Here is a 20,000-nt window from a genome sequence, read left to right as displayed (position 1 = left end):
AGTTGGCTCATACAATATGTATCGTGAGGTGTTCCTGTGCAGAGACACAACATACAAAAGAGGGAATAAATCACTGTTTTATGAGAGACAGAGAGAAACTGATGAAGTCTGACTTTATGAAAAGATAAGTGCAGCAAATTCTCTGACCTTTTTAAGGAAATACAACTTTTTTTTTTGGTCAAGGAATCGCACGTCGTCCCAGAGCAAAGTTGGATCAACTTTCTGTTGTCTGTAAAATAAAAATAATTAAAAATTGGCTTTATACATCGTCGTAGTTGTTTGACAGAAAATCAATCTGCAACTATTTTGATAATCTGTTGCAAAAACCATTCTCTAGCTTCTGAAATGTGATGATTTTCTGCTTTTCTGTTTTATATGATCGTAAACTAAACTTAACTAAACTTTGCTTCATTCTGACATTTCATCGTAGACCCAACAATTAGTTGATTACTTGAGAAAACAATCAGCAGTTCGCTCCGGACCTAATCTTTGTACGATATTTGTATTTTCAGCCCAAAACCAAAGCCCACGAGGAGGAGCTGGAGCGCCACGCTCAGTTCCTTTTGGTCAACTTCAACCACATCCACAAGAGGATCCGCAGAGTGGCTGACAAATACTTATCTGGCCTGGCTGAAACGTGAGCATTGACGCACATGCTCATTCACTCAGAATACAACTCTGACTCTTTTAAGCTGTTTGAAATGCAGAAGCATGAACCGTGTTTTCCTTCTCTGCTCAGTTTCCCCCACTTGTTGTGGAGCGGCCGTGTGCTGAGGACCATGCTGGACATCCTGCAGACGCTTTCCCTCTCACTCAGTGCAGTAAGTCATGAAACAAGTGGACGAACTATCAGTGTAGCATCTATCTTTCATCTACCTCGTCTTTATACGTAAACTCTGCAATAGAAGTGGTCCGCCAGTGCGATCTCTGCACTTGAAGCTTTAGGTTTCCTTCTGCATAAAGAGAATGAATGCTCTACTATTATGGTGTTTATTTCAGATTGATTTCAACAGGATCACGCAAACAACAATCTCCTGCGGTCTGTTTGTGACGGCCTAACGGCGTGTGTGTACCAGTAATAATGATGTTTATGCCTCATTGCAGGACATTCATAAAGACCAACCTTACTACGACATTCCAGACACGCCGCACAGAATCACCGTCCCAGATACGTATGAAGCCAGAGAGGTAATGTTGCTTCATTAAGAACCAGTTATTCATCATTTCACCAAGTTGCTACTTGCCAAATACAAATCATATCTTTAATTTCAGAGCATAGTAAAGGATTTTGCTGCACGTTGTGGGGAGATCCTCAAAGAGGCTATGAAGTGGGCGCCGTCCGTGACCAAATCCCACCTCCAGGTGACACTACATCACAATATAACGAAAGAAAACCTCCACCCGTAGAGCACACGCGCTTAATAAAGTTGACATCGTGGCTGTAACTGTAACTGTTCTACTTCATTTTTCAGGAGTATCTGAACAAACATCAGAACTGGGTGTCGGGTCTCTCGCAGCACACCGGCCTGGCCATGGCCACAGAAAGCATCCTGCACTTCGCCGGTTACAACAGACAGAGCATAACACTGGGGGTAGGTCACAGAACTGACTTTTCAGATGCTACCGCTAACCAATGCTGCGAGATCATTGGGTTAAGTCTGAAATTAAAATGGCTCAAGGATGGAGCCTTGTGGGACGCCACAAACTAGAGCTGCTTAATTCACTGTTTCTTCATTTATGATGTTCTGCAGAGACAATCATTTTAGATTAATTTGCCCAAATATTTGTGATATACATCCAACACACTTACAGTCTATGTTTGTAAAGCCCCTGTTTGAATAAAGCCAAAAGGAACATTTGCATAACAGACGCCTACAGTATGTCTGAATGACAAAAAGCCGTCACTTTTACAGATAGATGAAGACAGAATGTTTCATATGTCTGGAAAGGAGCTCAAGAAAGTAGTCGTTGATTTGTTTTCCCCTGTAGTCCACTCAGCTGACTGAGAGGCCTGCCTGTGTGAAGAAGGACTACTCTAACTTCATGGCCTCCCTCAACCTCAGGAACAGATACGCTGGAGAGGTAAAACCACATTACCACATTACCATATTACCATATTGACTTTTAAAATGAGTGACCACAGAACGTCTCTTTTAGAGCAGCCACAAAACATTTGTTATCTAAATAAGCTGCACAACTTGTATTCTATATGCTTGTAAAACACAGAAACTGTACAGATGTTTAGTTTCTGAAACGTTTCTGATGGATATTGGAACCGTAACTCGACCGGCTCCTGTGGACATAGACTTTTCAACTTTTCATACCTCTGCTTCTCCTGCTCACGCGTGTTCTCTTTCCTCTGTAGGTGTCGGGTATGATCCACTTCGCCCAGATGGTTAAAGGACACTCCGATCTCAGCCGGCTGATGATCAAGCAGATGGGGGAGGCCTTAGACTCGGCCCAGCCGGAGGCCTTCACGGAGGCCATGTTCAAACTGGCTGCCTTGCTCATCAGCAGCAAAGGTCTCGCTAACTGCTAATATCTCACACTGATACTCTTTGGTAGTTCATCTTCATCTTCATCTTCCTGTAGATCGAAATCGGTGGCAGACAGAACTGCATCGTGAAAGCGAGTCCGATCTAAACGCTGATGGTTTCATTATTCTATAGTTGTTACGTTGTGCATTTAACATTTACTTCCATGTGTCCCCACCTTATATTCAGAGCTCTGTCTAGTCTCTAAAATGCTCTGGACTTCTTCTCCGGTCTCTCCAGACTGCAATCCTCAGCTCCTGCACCACCTCTGCTGGTCTCCTCTCAAGATGTTCACGGCCCACGGCATGGAGACGGCCATCGCCTGCTGGGAGTGGCTGCTGGCAGCTCGTGTTGGAGTGGAAGTACCGGTACGTCCTTTCTTCTTGTCCTTGTTGATGCATTTCGTCTTCTATATGAACTACAAATCTCCTCTCTCGGCTGCCGTAGTTCATGCGTGAGATGGCGGGAGCGTGGCAGATGACCGTGGAGCTTAAGATGGGCTTGTTCTCCGACGCCAAGGTGGAGGCCGATCCTCTGGCTGCATCGGAGGAGAGCCAGCCGATCCCCTGCCCTCCAGACGTCACCCCTCACCAAATATGGATCGAGGTCCGACCAAAAAACACATTCTGCTTGTTCTTATCGATCGTCTCCTCCTCCGTTGCTTCCTCTCATGTCGGCCCTGTTGTTCGTTCCCCCCTCTAGTTCCTAGGCCAGCGGTTTGAGATAGCGAAGTATTCCAGCGCAGATCAAGTGGAGATCTTCGGCAGTTTGCTGCAGCGCTCGCTGTCTCTCAACGTCGGAGGAGCAAAGAGTAGCCTGAACCGCCACGTAGCTGCCATCGGCCCTCGATTCAGGTCCTTTAACACACGAAGCTCCAAGATGAATAAATGGAATGTTACTTACCTTTCATTAGATGTTTATTCGTATTGTGTTGATATGTTTCTCTGCTTCAGGCTGCTGACTCTGGGTCTGTCTCTGCTGCACTCTGACGTCCTCACCAATTCAACTGTGAGAAATGTGCTCCGAGAGAAGATTTATTCTACAGCCTTCGATTACTTCAGGTACCCGCACACATTCACTCCATCACTAAAAGTGTTTTGGGGATTTATACAATAATTGAGTCCATACAACATCATATTATCCAGAGGTTTTGGGTGATGTCTTCGTACTGCTTGGTTTCTCCAAAACAACCCAAAGGAACAAATGATAGAAAGTAGAATTCGTACTAATTCACAAATATTAGCATGCTAACACGCTAAACTAAGATGGTGAACATGCTCAACATCAACATGTTGGCATGCTGACGTCAGCATTTAAGTCAAAGCACAGAGAATAACACAGCTGTGATGTAACCCTCCCCTCTCTGTCCCTCCAGCACTCCTCCAAAGTTTCCCACCCAAGGTGACAAGTTTCTCCGCGAGGACATCAGCGTCATAATCCGTTTCTACACCAGCATCCTGTCCGACAAGAAGTACCTGGCAGCGTGCCACCTGGTCCCACCCGGTGAGCTTGGTACGACCCCGGCCCCGAGCACGCTCTCTGCCGGGATATTCGGATCGCTTATCGTGTCCAGCACTTCTCCGATTTCTCTCTTAAGTAAGCCTAAAGCGGTGGAGCTCGGACTGCACTGCCGCAGGGGCATGCTTTATTTTATACGCATGACAAATCTGACGCCGTTTGTCCTCACGATGCTGCAGATAGATCCTGGTTATCTGTCCGTCTATGTTATGAACCCGGCTTTAGATTGTTTTAATAGAGTTAGTTTCTTTCAATGTTCTTTTCTTGGTCCCTCTTATTTACTCCCTCCAACTCTGTCTTTCCCTTTTATTCCTCTTTCTCCTTCTATCTTCTGATACCTCTACGATCAACCTGTTTTCTACCCTTAATGTTTGCGTGATGTTTAAAGTGTGTCTGTATGAGGTGCTTCTCCACAGTCAGTGTTTCACTACAGTAGATTTGTCATCCGCGTTAAGATGCACGATAATTCATCATGTCAGCCCCGCCCGTCTGCCCCTCCGACTTCAACAGGAGAAATGCTTTTTCTTCCAACCCCAGAACATCCTCTCCTCTTCATTCCCGACGACTTGAGAGAAAAGGAACGATCTCATTCTCATAAACATCAAAGCGCTTTCAGGTAGACGAGCCCTCCAACCGCTGATCCTGGATCCGATTAATCTGACCCCCAAAATAATATCTGACCCGGTATCAGTGGTTCAAGGCAACTTCTACCGCCGCTGGTTTGCCTGCTTTCAAATGCATGACCATCACAGCAGCAGAGGAGTCTTCAGGAACTCCCTCATCATCGATCATATGCTGGATGTTTGCCGGCTTAAGAAACTTCTACCCGAGCTTTCCTTTCGCTCAGGTCTTCATCTATGAGTTGGTTGCTTGCGTCTCGTACTAAATATGTGTGTGTGTGTGTGTGTGTGTGTGAATCAGACAACCAGGACCCGTCCCTGCACAGTCTGTCGGTGATGAACGCCGCCGACCTCCGGAGCAACACGGACTCCAGTGTCCGCTCCCAGCAGAGCGGCCAGGGATGGATCAACACCTACCCGCTGTCCAGCGGCATGTCCACCACGTCCAAGAAGTCAGGTGCCGCTGATCACCAGCTCGTCTCGCCTCCACATATCCAATGACGTAAAGGGAATTACCCACAATGCATCGCGTTGTGACGTTAAACGCGGGGTTACCGGTGGAAGCCAGAGACTTAAAGAAAATAATGTACAAGGAGGAGAGAAACATTAAGGATTAAAGATGGAACATAAAAACATGGACGATATTACACAGATTCATTTGTTATTGAAGCTGTTTTGAAAAAAAACAAGCAAATAGATTATTTGATAAATACCTCTCACCTCGTGGGGAAAGATTATAAATTTAGGGAGTAAAAACTACAAAATAAATACCCACAAAACTGAGGGTTTAGTTCCGGGTTTAAGTCTTTAAAGTGACCCAGTGTCTGTCCCTCTCGTCCACATCTTAGGGACGTCCAAGAAGAGTAACAGAGGAACGCAGCTCCACAAGTACTACATGAAACGCAGGACTCTGCTGCTGGCCTTACTGGTGAGGGGTGATGAAGATGATGATGATGATGATGCGTTTCTGGTTTTAACTCTACTGCTCTGTCTCCCTCCCTCCCTCCCTCCCTCCCTCCCTCCCTCTCCAGGCCAGTGAGATCGAGCGCTTGACGACGTGGTACAACCCGCTCTCCACTCAGGAGCTGGCCATCTCCACGGAGCAGTCGGTGGAGACCAGCATCGCCAACTGGAGGTCCAAATACATCAGTCTGACGGAGAAGCAGTGGAAGGACAACGTCAACCTGGCCTGGGGCATCGCGCCCTACCTGGCTATGCAGCTACCAACCAGGTCAACACACTCCCCCAAAAATGATTTCAATCTGCTCATTAAAATAATCGTCACCGTTGATTCTTCATTTTGAACTCCTTGGTTTCCAGGTTCAAGAATGACGCCATTGTTGCTGAAGTGACCCGGCTGGTGAGGTTGGACCCCGGAGCCGTCAGTGATGTACCGGAGGCCGTGAAGGTGAGATCGCTCAGTCCATGAGCTGTGTGTGTGTGTGTGTGTGTGTGTGTATTCATACTTCCTCTCCTGGTTTTACCTCCTAGTTCCTGGTGACGTGGCACACCATCGACGCCGACTCTCCCGAGCTGAGCCACATCCTGTGTTGGGCTCCGGCGGACCCGCCCACCGGTCTGTCCTACTTCAGCAGCATGTACCCTCCTCACCCTCTCACCGCTCAGTACGGGGTTAAAGTGCTGCGCTCCTTTCCCCCGGTAAGTCACACACGCGTGTTTTCTTTCAGCAGTCGACGTCAGAAGAATCCCGCTCTCTTTAACGTCACGTTGTCTCTCGGTAGGACGCCATCTTGTTCTACATTCCTCAGATCGTTCAGGCTCTCCGTTACGATAAGGTAAACACAAACTACTGGATCTTAAACGATCAGTTCAAGCAGCTGATTTGTTGAAGGTTCGACCGTCGTTTACGCAGCGGTGGCACTAACCTCCGCTTCTCTCTCCGGCTCAGATGGGTTACGTGAGGGAGTACATCCTGTGGGCGGCCCAGAAGTCTCAGCTTCTCGCCCACCAGTTCATCTGGAACATGAAGACCAACATCTTCATGGACGAGGAGGGACACCAGAAAGACCGTGAGTGCAGCTTGTTCGCTCATGGTTTGGTTTTACTCGCCGCGGTGAAGCCGGCGCGAGGTGGAAGTGACGGAAAATGACACAATCACGACCTGCACGGTGGCGGTTGGTGCACACAGCTTTTCAGACGTGTCTGTGTTTTCAGATCAATTTGCAGCCAAATCAAATAGTTTACAAGATATTCATTTGTTTCTTTACAATGCATCCAATTGTGCATTCGTTTACGTTAATGTGATGTGTTTTCTTGCCTCATTAAATGAAGTTGTGTTGATGTAACCTCATGATTTTCTGCGTAGCCGACATCGGGGAGCTGCTGGAGCAGATGGTGGAGGAGATCACGGGTTCTCTGTCGGGTCCGGCCAAAGACTTCTACCAGAGAGAGTTCGACTTCTTCAACAAGATCACCAACGTGTCGGCCATCCTCAAGTAAACCCAGCACCGTGACGCTGTGCATTGTCAGCAGAGAAGGGAATGCTTTCACAGTGAAATGTAAACCCTGGTTTATTTTAATCTTCCAGGCCGGTTCCAAAGGGAGAGGAGCGGAAGAGAGCCTGCCTCAAAGCGCTGTCGGACATCAAAGTCCAGCCAGGTGACGATCTCTTCCACAGCGAGGATTAAACACAGCAAAAAGCTTGTAAAAAGACAGAAAAATTATGAATAACAAACAATGAAAACAGACTGAATTGTCTCTCCAGAGATCACAGATAAAAGATGTTTGTTCCATGTGGAAGTGTCTCTGATTGTTTTGTGAGCATTCTCAGCCCATTAAGTTATTGAATTATGAATATTTGCGTCGCTGTGACTCTCTAAACTTGTTGTTTTGTAGGCTGTTACCTACCAAGTAACCCTGAAGCCATCGTGCTGGACATCGACTACAAGTCTGGAACACCCATGCAGAGGTAAACGGGGAGGCATCTTGCCCGGTCCTCGACTGATAAATATACATGTATTTGGTTATTTCTCTTTCACGGCACGTCACAACAAGCTAAACACGGTCAGACCGAAGCAGACTTCACTCTCTATAGCGTGACGGCTTTACAAACCCTGCTTTACCGTGTGCACTGGAAAAACCCAATTATGGCACCATGACCTGTAAATAACAAAATATCCAGTCTTGCACTTCATGGCAAGACAATGGCAAACATACAAACATATATTCCTACTTACATGATGTTTGTAATATGCCAACATAGACACTTTTAGCTCATATACATGTGATTAATTGGCTCCTGCACATATAATGTCGTGTTCTCTGTCGCAACAGTGCCGCCAAGGCGCCCTACCTGGCCAAGTTCAAGGTGAAGCGCTGTGGGGTGAGCGAGCTGGAGCGGGAGGGTCTCCGCTGCCCGGAGGACTCTCTGGAGGACGGAGAGGACAACCCGGACGGATCGCGCAGGATTTGCTGGCAGGCGGCCATCTTTAAAGTGGGAGACGACTGCAGACAGGTGCCGAGCTCGTTCGCTGGGACGTTTTCAGGGGAGGGAGCTTCTCTTGTGACCCTCCTGCGTTTTCTTTTTTACTCTGCAGGACATGCTCGCTCTGCAGATCATCGGGCTCTTTAAGAACATTTTCCAGCTGGTCGGCCTGGACCTGTTCGTCTTCCCCTACAGAGTGGTGGCCACCGCACCGGGGGTAAGACTTCACCTCCCATCACTCCCTCCATTTGCCTCAGGGGGCTTTACAGTCTGTACAGCATTCTCTCTAGTGGCCACCAGGGGGCGACTCCTCTGGTTGTATAGAAGTCTATAGAAAATGACTCTACTTCTCTCTTGATTTATTACCTCAGTAAACATTGTAAACATGAGTTTATGTCTCAATCTCTAGTTTCAAGTCTTCTTCAATACAGCATGATGTTCATTTAGTACATTATGGTCCATTTAGAGTCACACAGACCATAAAGCAGGGGATGCTTTAGGGCGGGGCTACAGTGATTGACAGGTCTCTACCAGAGCGTGAGGTAAAGGGGCGTGTTTAAAACTTTACGTGATTGTGTCCCGTCACTCATGACTGAAGGCAATGATGGCCGGAACGTTTTCCAAACATTTGCTGACCCGGTATTGTTCTCCTCAGTGTGGCGTGATCGAGTGCATCCCCGACTGCAAGTCCAGAGACCAACTCGGCCGGCAGACGGACTTCGGGATGTACGATTACTTCCGCAACCAGTACGGCGACGAATCCACGCTGGCCTTCCAGAAGGTGTGCAGACTGGAAACATTTGTGTGATCGTGAACCAATCGATTGCGTCTAAACTAAAACACAGTTTAAAGTTGTTCTTATAAATCATTAAACACTGAAGTCTTCTTCTTCTTCTTTCCACAGGCTCGGTATAACTTCATCCGCAGCATGGCCGCCTACAGCCTCCTGCTGTTCCTGCTGCAGATCAAAGACAGACACAACGGCAACATCATGCTGGACAGCAAGGGACACCTCATCCACATAGGTATGGGTCATGCACTGTACATGTAACGGCTGATGCCATGACGGAGAGGAGCTCCGACAGGGAGCTTCCATTCAGTTCCATTGCGGTGCGTTCACCACTGCTACGTCCTTTTTCTTTTCTGTCTGCAGACTTTGGCTTCATGTTCGAGAGCTCTCCTGGAGGAAACCTGGGCTGGGAGCCGGACATCAAGCTGACCGACGAGATGGTGATGATCATGGGAGGCAAGATGGAGGCCACGCCGTTCAAGTGGTTCATGGAGATGTGCGTCAGAGGGTATCTGGCTGTACGGTAAGAAGAAGCCGGCAGTGTGTTCGTCTCCTCCTCGTGCTTTGTGACGGGAGAAAGATGAGCCGCGCAGATAACGTTTGTTGTAATTTGTTTCTCCTCCGAACATAAAGGCCGTACATGGACGCCGTGGTTTCTCTGGTGACCCTCATGCTGGACACGGGACTGCCGTGCTTCAGAGGACAAACCATCAAACTCCTCAAGTAAGTCCAACAGTCTGTCAAATGCATCACCTTAGTTACTGCTGAATTGATTCATGTTAATAATCAGCAATACATAAGACTGCAGACAGACAGGCAGAGACCAGCTGGTGAACATAGTGCAGCTCCAGAGACAGATATTAACTCAGGAGCTGGTGGAGACCAAAGACAGAGCTAAGAGAGAATATAGGACTCGCATCAGATGTTGATGTTGTTCATCGTGTTGTTGTGTTTGCAACGTGTGGCCAAGATAGCAATGAGTTCAAACATGAACGGTTATCTTTTCTTTTGTTTCATCAGAGGACGGTTTAATCCTCAAATGAGTGAGAAAGAAGCTGCAGCGTTCATCATCAAAGTCATCCAAAGCTGTTTCCTCAGCAGCAGGTATGAGAAAGTCCCTCCTCTCTCGTCTACACGTGTAACAACAATCTGCATACGTGTGGTCAGATCCTCACATGACCTCACGCAGCACGCGCAAACTCACATATTCCAACTTGTTGTTCAACAGGAGCAAAACGTACGACATGCTGCAGTACTACCAGAACCAAATACCCTACTGAGGTCCGCTGTACGTCCAAGACCAGCGCCTCCACACCAAGCAATGCAAAGCCTTCTCCTCGTGTTTTTAATGATTTTAAGGAGGCGGTGGATGAGATTTACTCAACGTGGCACTTTGATCCTAATGCTCCACTTGTATCCAGCGTGACTGTGCGGTGTCTGCTTTTATAATGCACCTCTGCGTTTCAAAAAGTACGTCTTTAATGAACTCGAGAGCGAAGAACAATGTGCGACTTTCAACCAAAGGAGGTTTTGAATCACCCTTTAAGTGTTTTCTTCTCGACGCTGTTTGTTCCGAGCACTCGCTGTCACAGGAGAGGGCGGGAAGGGAGCCGCAGTCACGATGTTTGTCAAAGCAGCTGTTATCATCGTTTGGTTACGACGCTGTTTCCACTTTTATGCACTTTATAGGTCGCAGTGTTTCATCGGCTTCTCCTCAAACTGAGATGATGAGTTTGATATCGTGGATGAGAACAATCTGAGGTTTAATCAGCTGATCAATAGACTGGCAGTATTTCTTTCTGAGTTCGGAGAACAAAAGCTGGTAGATTGATTCCTGATCAATCGTTTAATGGAACGGTCGTCTTTAGGAATGTTCGTGTTTAGAGATTGACATGTAACTACGCTGTAGAATATTTGCTGCAGAATCACATCAACATTGCAGGTATTACTGTGATTCACGCTGAACATGTAGAGCTAAATGTGAAGAACATAATAATAATAATCCTCAAAGCCGGTCATGTCAGCTTTTAGCTTTGACTCGTTTGTTTAGAGGTTGTTTTTTGTCACGACAGGAACTTAACGAGGATTAACTTAACTTTAGAGCATCTGAAGAGCTTTGGTCTTTTGTTTCCACAGTAGAGCAGGGGATGCTTCAGGGCGGGGCTACACTGTGATTGACAGGTCTCTACCAGAGACGTATACGCCGTCTCTATGTCCCGCCTGCTCAGTCCATATATGGTCACTTCCTGTTGACTTTTTGCACAAAAGCAAAGATGGCGACGGCCAAAACACCAAACTGGAGGCTTCAAAACATCAATCCACAAACCGACGGCCTCAATACATTTTATTTCGATTTTATTTTAAGGAAATGTCACAACCGGCACACAGTTTTTAATACTACAGATATATCAATATTGCAGTACTTTCCTCAGTGTCAGCGAGAGATAGTGACTTTTATTTGAACTCCATGTTGCCCTCTTTGAGTTCCTGGAGTGGAAACGTTGCTCTACAGCCGATATATTTCTACCCGTCTTAATACAAAGTATCACAAACATGTTTGCGTACCCTTGAAAGTACTTGTACTAAGTGACCCTGTTAGAGAACATTCCTCTTTGTGTATCTGAGCTATATGGAACCTCTGGGGTTTGACTGATGCAGATGATGAAACTTAAAAAGCCATTTCTCCTACCCGTACAGGTGGAAACACGACGTAGTAAGAATATACAAACCTAACCTTATGCAATATATTTGTGAATGTTGTATTTTGCGTGTTGTGTTCAACAAATGACTTCTGATTCCCTTCATCCCGATCCGCGTGAGAAGTGATTTCATTTGTTTCCGTTACATAGTCGAGTGTGTTTAAGTACACAGAAGTACTTGTGAGAGGAGAGCTGTTGAAGACAAAGCCATTTTTAATGTAGTGTTTTAAATCATGTCAGCTGATGTGTATACATATATAAACGTCTGTGTGAAGACTTCTGATTGACAGATTAAATGTTCAAACTTCAGAGTCTCATGATGGCTTTTACTTTGATGTTTTCTGTCTTTATTTCCTCTCTCGCTCTCTTTCTCTTTCTCTCTCTCTCTCTCTCTCTCTCTTGCTGCGTCTTTCCTGGTGTCTTATTTCCTGTCTCTTGTCTTTCTATCGAGTCTCTTACATAATGCATGTATTATTGTAAAAAGTGGATGGTTACAGTCCTTTGTTCTGTTCAAAGTAATCAAAATGACAAAGAATAAATCCTTGTCATGCTTTTATTGCTTCTGAAAGAGGTATTGAAGGATGACTCCCTGACGTTATTTGTTCATAGCGATGCTTTAAAATGAAAAGTGAGCCGCTGATCATGTGTGGAAGCTGCTCCACGACAAACGAAGGAAGGGGAGTTGGACGGGAATGCAGCTGGTTGTGTTGACCTCTGACCGCTCTGCCACAACAGACTTTAAATCGTGACATTCTGGTGGTTCATCGCATATAAACTCATTCATTTATGCCCTGTTTCGTAAGTTAAATGTTATGTATAAAAATGCATCACAATTATTTATATATGTAAATATGTGTGTGTGTGTATATATAATGAATTATTTATGATTCATTATTATAAAAAATAACGTTAATGCTCCAACACCAAAATAAACCTTAAAGTTTACGTTTTAGTGGAGATTGAAAATCAGACGAGCAACATGTTGTGTTCAGACTTTTGTAAACTGAAACTTTATTGTCAGAACTGAGTCAAATAACAGAAGGAACAGAGGACTCACCTGTTCTACTTTAACCACAGAGCGCCATCTAGTGCTCAGCAACAAACTCCACAGATGGTCAGTGGTGGAAGAAGTATTCTGATCCTTTACTATCAGCTAAATGTACTCAAAATACTTAAAATATAAGTATTGATACAATCCAGCTCGCTGTATAAATGTCTACTTATTGTTTTGTACTGTTTTTTGTCCCGCTTGTATTTCTCTCTTGGTTTGTGCTCTTGTTTCCTAACATGTTTTTTCATTAACTAACTCCAAGTGTGTATAAAAGTGTATAAAAATACAGGAATAGCTCAAATAATTGCACCTTTTGTTTGTTTTTTTGTTAATATGTTTTATTGATTTTAATAGTTTGTAGCCCACTATAGGTTAGGCATTACAAAACATTTATATTTGACTTCAATTATTTACTACAAATGGAAATCCTTCGGTTGGAGGTTACAGAAGATACACAAACATGAAATCAAACAATTGTATGAATTGGTCAAAGGAGGAGTAGAGTAATACAATATAAATAATAATAACAATATTACAAATAATTAATAATTGTACGCTCTTTTACATATGTATATATATGTATGTATATATATGTGTATGTACATATATATATACATATGTGTATGTATATATATATATGTATATATATATGTACATATATATGTATATATATACATATATTTATATATGTATATATATGTATGTACATATATATGTGTATATACATATATATATACATATGTGTATGTATATATATATATGTATATATATATGTATATATAATACGTTTTTACGTTTTTAACCTGGATTAAAAGTATTTAACAAAAACAAAACTTTATTTAGCAAGTACAGCTATTCAATAACTGTAGTGGAGTGAAAAGTACAATATTTGCCTCTGAGATGTTGAATACAAGTATACAGGTACACAAAGTGTGAATACTTCAGTACAAGTACCACAAAACGGTACTTGAGTAAATGTACTCTGTTTATTAGTCATAGCCGCAGGTGTCCTCCTCCATTGCCTGAGTGACGTCACGGGGATGGGCAGGTCACGTGGTCGCGTCGGAGCGAAACCTGTTGGTTTAATGTTTCTGAAACAAGAGAAGAAGAAAAAAGGAGGAGGAGGAGGAGAAGAAGAAGCGAGGAAGAGAAGCGACCAAGGTAAGTGAGGAAGGACTAACGGACTGTATCGACATCCCATAATCCGATGTATCGATCACTGCGGTGCGTCGGTGTCGCTCAGGAGTCATTACTGTGTGGAATGTGAACTTTTTACTGTCGAACAGTCAGTAAACGTAACGTAAGTTTACCGCTTCTGTCGTGACTAAACTTTCAAAAACTGTTTACGACTAAAACTAACGTACTTAAATATAATCCCTATGAACACGATAATAACGTTAAACGGACTCAAATTATTGAATTGGTTTGACTCGAGCCTCTGGCTCAGAGCCATCGTCTGTTTTTACGTCATTAGGCCTCCTTGACGGCACACAGTTTATATCTATTTAGTACTTTATATTGTCTCTATATTAATGTCATGTTATATCAGAGCTGACATGTGTATATATATTATATACACACTCCTGTAGTGTTATAACACAGCTTCCTCATAACAGGAGGCGTCTGTTTATGTATTAGTACACAAAGTGTTGATGTATTAGTACACAAAGTGTTGATGTATTAGTACACAAAGTGTTGATGTATTAGCACACAAAGTGTTGATGTATTAGTACACAAACTGTCATCTTCAATGTGGACAGTTATCCTCGGAGGAAGTATTCTGATCCTTTACTGAAGTAAAAAGTACTAATACAACACTGTACAACATACTATGTTACTAGTAAAAGTCCTGCATTGGAAACCTTACTTAAGTAAAAGTAAAAGTACTCGCTGTGTAGTGAAATGTTCCCTGTCAGTATTTTACGACATGATGTTTTTTGGATTAATATTACTGTACTTAACAATTAAAAGTGTGTTTAAAATATGTTACTTCAGGAAAGGAAAAATGTACTGAAGGTATTAATAAAGTAAAAGCACTCATGTGTTGTGGTTAATTTGCAGAATATATTATATTGCTGGATTATGATGATTGATGCGTTTATTTGTTCATCACTTTAATGTTGCAGCAGATCTTAATTACTTCATATGTGCTGGTGGATTAATACGTTTAAAGTGACACCTTCACAATGTTTGTTGAGTCCAAACCTCAACATTATCACTAAAACATTACAATTATTGACCCAAACCTTCACTTTTGTGAAGCTGGAACCATTAAATACTTCCCTTTGTCGCCACTTAATTATCTGATTGATCCACTGAAACATTCTCTGTTTCCAGCTTCAGGATTTGCTGCTTTGTCTCAGCTTCATATCACTGTAAATGTGAATATCTGTATTTGAGCTTGTGATTGGACAGAACAAACCTCTCATAGCTTCCTGTCTCTCTCTCTGCGTGTTTACAGGAGAATCCTCGGCTCTCTGTACGTTCACACCAGGTTTGCATTCTGACCTGCAGGCCAATGTAAGTGGTGCTGAGTGACTGCGTGTGAAAGAGGTATTCAAGCACAGTTCATACTCTTCTTTTAAACTCTCGGGATCAATAAAGAAACGGGCTTTTAAGGGCTGATTGGGTGTCGAGAATGTATTTCTGTGCTGCTGGTAAGTTGAGCATTTTGGGAAACGACACATTGTTACAACAACTACAACAACAACAGCAGTGCTACATATTTGGGTGCAGCACAAAAATGCATTCGTGACTCAGCTTGCATGAGGAAGGTGGATGGCGTTCTCTGGTGACCTCGGGTGCTTGTGGGTAATCTGTCGGTTTGTGGAGTAAACAGACTCATGCATGGAACTCTTGAATGTATAATTAGAATTTCTCATAATTCTGGGACTTTTAATCTTCTGGCTTCTTCTTTTTTTACATTTCCTCTTTCTTTGTCTTCTCGGTTCTGTTTGATTTTTTTTAATCGATACATGTTCTGGTCATTTGTGAGGATTTGCTGCTTTCGTTGTCTTATAAAATAGTAAATTGTAGAACTTTTAGTTTTGGACTGTTTGAACCAAACAAAACATTTGAAGATGTCGAGTGAAGCCAAAGCTTCACGTGTTAAAGCTGCATTCTCTCTAGTGTCCACCAGGGGGCGACTCCTCTGGTTGTATAGAAGTCTATGAGAAAATGACTCTACTTCTCTCTTGATTTATTCCCTCAGTAAACATTGTAAACATGAGTTTATGTCTCAATCTCTAGTTTCAAGTCTTCTTCAATACAGCATGATGTTCATTTAGTACATTATGGTCCATTTAGAGTCACACAGACCATAAAGCAGGGGATGCTTTAGGGCGGGGCTACACGCTGATTGACAGGTCTCTACGTCACTCCTCCTCAGTCCAGATATGGTCACTTCCTGTTCACTGGCTGTAAAAAAGCCAAGATGGCGACCACCAAATTGCTGAACTCGAGGCTTCAAAACATCCACAAACCAATGAGTGTCGTCACGATGACTACGTCCACTTCTTATAAACAGTCTATGAGATGTCCTACGTTTTAATCTGTTATTTGTTTATTTTATTAAACATCAGAAAAATGCACAAGATGATATATTTAAATGTCCATTTTTGTCCAAAACTCAAAATTGTCTACTTTACAATTTTAAAAGCAGCAGATCCTCATTTGAGTCGCTGGAAGCAGCAAATGTTTGTTGCTTCTGCTTTCAAAAAATACTTTAAATAGTTAATAAATGATCAAAATAGTTGTCAAGCAGCTAATTGTTTGAGCTGAAAGAAAAATAATTCCTTGAAAGACATTTAAACAAGACTCAATGTGTGCGCGCTCTCTCAGGGACCATCAGCATCCTCATGTCCAATGGAGGAGGCTTTTACGGACGCACTGAGCGCGTCCGCCAGTCGCCGTACTACGACCAGGTGCCGCCCGGCTCGTTGCCCCGAGCGGACTCCTACGACCTGCTGAGCGAGCGGAGAGCGGCCCCCCTCGCCCGGAGCGCCGACCCGCTCCCTCCTCCGCCCCTGCCGGACCAGCCTCCCGTGGGACCCGAGTTCGATCCCGGCGGCAGCGAGGTCGAGACGGACCCGGACCACGACCCGGCGCTCGACATCAAACCGGTCCACCGCTTCATCCCGGACTCCTGGAAGAACTTGTTCAGAGCAAGCAACCGCAGCAGTGACCCGAATAGTTCCATGCCCGCCTCCTCATGTAACAACAACAACAACAGTACCAGCGACGGGGTGCGCTGCTCACCGCCGCACTCCCCCTCCGTCCCCGGATCGTACCGAGATCCGTATGGCGGCTCGGCCGGCAGCTACAACTCGCGCAAGGAGCTCCTGGAGCTACGGGACGCCCACGAGTCCGTGTCGGGGCGCACCCACCACACGGGTCTGACCTACAGCGAGCGGGTGGAGGAGTACAATCAGCGCTACGCCTACATGAAGTCCTGGGCGGGGCTGCTGAGGATTCTGGGATGCGTGGAGCTCCTGCTGGGAGCTGCCGTGTTCGCCTGCGTCTGCGCTTACATCCACAAAGACAACGAGTGGTTCAACATGTTCGGGTACTCGTCTCCCGGAGGAGGCTACTCCGGAGGAGGCTACGGCGGCGTCACAGGCGGGTCCTACTACTCGGGCCCCAAGACGCCGTTTGTGTTGGTGGTGGCGGGGCTGGCCTGGTTGGTGACGGTGATAGTGCTGGTGCTGGGGATGACCATGTACTACCGCACCATCCTGCTGGACTCGTCCTGGTGGCCTCTGACGGAGTTCACCATAAACCTGGCGCTGGCGGTGCTCTTCATGGCAGCCGGTAGGTTTGTCCTTGTGCGTTTCATTTTACTTGTTAAACTCTCGTTGTTAACAGCTGATGTTTGCGAGATCTAATTTAGATTAAAGGGACAGTGTGTACGCTTTAGTGGCATCTAGTGGTGAAGTTCCAGATTGCAACCAACTAAATGCTCCTCTGCTCGCCTCCTTCTTTTTCCAAGTGTTGGAGAGCGTCGGTGTCCTTCAGGTAGAGAGAGTTATCTTCAGGACAACTCGGAGCTGCTCTTCTCAATACTCGGTTCTTCAACAAAGTCACGATATAAAGTCATTAATGTCAATAAGATGAATACCATTTCTGAGTGAAGTTCATAAAGAATCAGGAAGTCATTCCTCCTGCTTTGTCTCAGTCAGCGATGGCCGACTGGATTGGGTTTCACTTTTGTTCACAGATGAATTGTCTTTTTACCCGCAAATATTTTCATGCACAGTAACGAGCGTCGTTGCCGTCAACTTCACTTCATCTGGTTTCAAAGTATATTTTTCCCGCTAAATATTGTTTTCCTGTTTGTTGGCCAGGCATCGTCTACGTCCGAGACACGACCCGCGGAGGCCTCTGCTCCTACCCGGTCTTCAACAACGGCATCAACGGGGCGTTCTGCAGGACGGAGGCGGGCCAGATCGCCGCCATCATCTTCCTGTTCGTCAATTTGGTCGTGTATCTGATCGGAGCCGCCGTGTGTCTCAAGCTGTGGAGACACGAAGCTGCACGCAGATACCGGGAGAAGCACGGCCACGAGGTCAGAGCTCTTTGGCTTGTTCTGAGGGTTGGGCTTCTTTGAATTAAAGGAGTATTCCAAAGATATCTGTCACTTTGATGACACACACGGACTGCGATGCAACAGCAAACCACAGAATTTGCTAACGGGCTTACAGCCTTCGAGGGATGAGAAGGTGGAGTCCTGCCTGTGTGCTGCAGGAGGGCATCGTGTGCACATTGCTTACAGCGATGCTCGTTATTGAGAATCACAACGTGTGAAACTCTTGTTCTGATGTCTTGTTTGTTTCTGTTTTGGTCTCTTAAAGGAGTCGTCCAACCTTTCAGGACATATGAGTTACAGTCTCCCTCAGAGTCAGAGGAGAAGATTGATACCACTCGTTTGTTTGTGGGATAAATAGGAAGTGAAAACCAGGAGACGGTTAGCTTAGCTTAGCATAAAGACTGGAAACGGGGGGAAACAGCTAGCCTGGCTCCATCCAAAGGTAACAAATATGTGACACAATGTGGAAGACCTCAGTCGCAGCTAAATCCAATGAAGATCAACACACTTTGTTTTTATCCTGGTAAGATGCTAATGCTGTTAGCCAACTTAATACTTTAGCAAACAAAGACAAATCCGTCCACCAGCACTTCTAAAGCGCACACAATCTCGTTTGTTTCTCAAGAAAGTGTGAAGACGAGATGTTGTGGACTAGTTTAGTGTTCAGTGAGCTTTAAAGGTGCTGATACAGAGCCAGGCTAGCTGTTTCCCCCTGTTTCCAGTCTTAATGCTAAGCTAAGCTAACCGTCTCCCAGCTGCAGCTTCATATTTAGCGGACAGACAGAGTGGCATCGATCTTCTCGTCTAACGCGCTGACATTCTGTCACAAGGATCCTTTAACAGTTCCTCCTCATTGCTGGTGTTGATGGATTGTATGTTTTGCGTACACAGATGTATCCCGCCGACACGCGAGCTGCACAGTCACTGGTGAGCGTCTGCAACATGAAGACATGAAGTGTTGATGAAAGCATGACAGTCGCCCCTCTTTCTATTCTCTTCGGGATTCATTTGTCTTTGTTTTCCTGCAGATGCCGGCGGTTTCCGCTCCACCACACAGAGCTCCAGTGCAGGTCGAAGGCTCCTCAGTGGTTCCCATCAAAGCTGCTCCAGCTCACATTCTGCAGGGAGCGATACCATCAGGACACATTCCAAGACCCGTTATTGTGCCCGACTACATCGGGTAAGAGCTGCTCACCATGCATCACACTGTTACTGTCCACACCAGCACTCCTATCCATACTCTTATCCCTTCTTTTTCACTATTTTGTGCGGAAAAAAGACAATTAATGAAGAAAATAATCTTTTTTTATTCTCGTATGTAAACAAAGTCTTTCTTGAGCAGCAACGCAAGAAGTTCTAAAATCTTTAAAACACATTCTCAGCTCAACGATTATCTAAGTGATTATCTTTCATTGGTTATCGTGTTCTTCTGCTCAAACTCCGTGTGACATCACTAACGTGTGACATCACTGACGTGTGACATCGCTGACGTGTGACATCGCTGACGTGTGACATCGCTGACGTGTGACATCGCTGACGTGTGACATCGCTAACGTGTGCATCACTGACGTGTGACATAGCTGACGTGTGACATCGCTGACGTGTGACATCGCTGACGTGTGCATCACTGACGTGTGACATCGCTGACGTGTGACATCGCTGACGTGTGACATCGCTGACGTGTGACATCACTGACGTGTGACATCGCTAACGTGTGCATCACTGACGTGTGACATAGCTGACGTGTGACATCGCTGAC

The 20,000-nt window shown here is 45.0% G+C and overlaps 2 protein-coding genes across 8 annotated transcripts in view; both read left to right on the top strand.

The window, feature by feature from the left end:
- pi4kaa (phosphatidylinositol 4-kinase, catalytic, alpha a) overlaps positions 1-11,913 on the top strand; it is a 24,367-nt gene extending 12,454 nt beyond the window's left edge. The window contains exons 25-54 of one of the 5 annotated variants that reach the window (XM_079289547.1): positions 513-637; positions 740-821; positions 1,105-1,188; positions 1,273-1,362; positions 1,473-1,592; positions 1,990-2,082; positions 2,366-2,522; positions 2,775-2,902; positions 2,982-3,140; positions 3,237-3,388; positions 3,488-3,595; positions 3,910-4,037; positions 4,974-5,129; positions 5,521-5,600; positions 5,704-5,903; positions 5,993-6,080; positions 6,164-6,331; positions 6,415-6,468; positions 6,582-6,702; positions 6,999-7,128; positions 7,221-7,291; positions 7,529-7,601; positions 7,967-8,147; positions 8,230-8,334; positions 8,773-8,898; positions 9,022-9,142; positions 9,271-9,430; positions 9,541-9,630; positions 9,928-10,011; positions 10,136-11,913. In XM_079289547.1, coding sequence (XP_079145673.1) covers positions 513-637; positions 740-821; positions 1,105-1,188; positions 1,273-1,362; positions 1,473-1,592; positions 1,990-2,082; positions 2,366-2,522; positions 2,775-2,902; positions 2,982-3,140; positions 3,237-3,388; positions 3,488-3,595; positions 3,910-4,037; positions 4,974-5,129; positions 5,521-5,600; positions 5,704-5,903; positions 5,993-6,080; positions 6,164-6,331; positions 6,415-6,468; positions 6,582-6,702; positions 6,999-7,128; positions 7,221-7,291; positions 7,529-7,601; positions 7,967-8,147; positions 8,230-8,334; positions 8,773-8,898; positions 9,022-9,142; positions 9,271-9,430; positions 9,541-9,630; positions 9,928-10,011; positions 10,136-10,187 — 3,486 coding nt within the window. In that variant the 3' untranslated portion in view covers positions 10,188-11,913. Of the gene's footprint in view, positions 1-512; positions 638-739; positions 822-1,104; positions 1,189-1,272; positions 1,363-1,472; positions 1,593-1,989; positions 2,083-2,365; positions 2,523-2,774; positions 2,903-2,981; positions 3,141-3,236; positions 3,389-3,487; positions 3,596-3,909; positions 4,131-4,589; positions 4,669-4,973; positions 5,458-5,520; positions 5,601-5,703; positions 5,904-5,992; positions 6,081-6,163; positions 6,332-6,414; positions 6,469-6,581; positions 6,703-6,998; positions 7,129-7,220; positions 7,292-7,528; positions 7,602-7,966; positions 8,148-8,229; positions 8,335-8,772; positions 8,899-9,021; positions 9,143-9,270; positions 9,431-9,540; positions 9,631-9,927; positions 10,012-10,135 lie in introns of those variants that run through there. The other 4 variants (XM_079289546.1, XM_079289545.1, XR_013772809.1 and 1 more) reach the window with 4 other exon arrangements.
- Positions 11,914-13,772: 1,859 nt separating this feature from the next.
- The window catches only part of marveld2a (MARVEL domain containing 2a), an 11,004-nt gene continuing 4,776 nt past the window's right edge, over positions 13,773-20,000 (top strand). Inside the window, exons 1-6 of one of the 3 annotated variants that reach the window (XM_079289808.1) lie at positions 13,773-13,818; positions 15,119-15,177; positions 16,498-17,466; positions 18,000-18,220; positions 19,133-19,168; positions 19,270-19,421. In XM_079289808.1, the coding sequence (XP_079145934.1) occupies positions 16,515-17,466; positions 18,000-18,220; positions 19,133-19,168; positions 19,270-19,421 (1,361 nt within the window). In that variant the 5' untranslated portion in view covers positions 13,773-13,818; positions 15,119-15,177; positions 16,498-16,514. The other 2 variants (XM_079289809.1, XM_079289810.1) reach the window with 2 other exon arrangements.

Source organism: Melanostigma gelatinosum (genome assembly GCF_949748355.1).
Source record: "Melanostigma gelatinosum genome assembly, chromosome: 18".
NCBI lineage: Eukaryota > Metazoa > Chordata > Actinopteri > Perciformes > Zoarcidae > Melanostigma > Melanostigma gelatinosum.
Note: the sequence above shows the minus strand (reverse complement) of the source record. Positions and strands in the feature narration are given on the sequence as shown.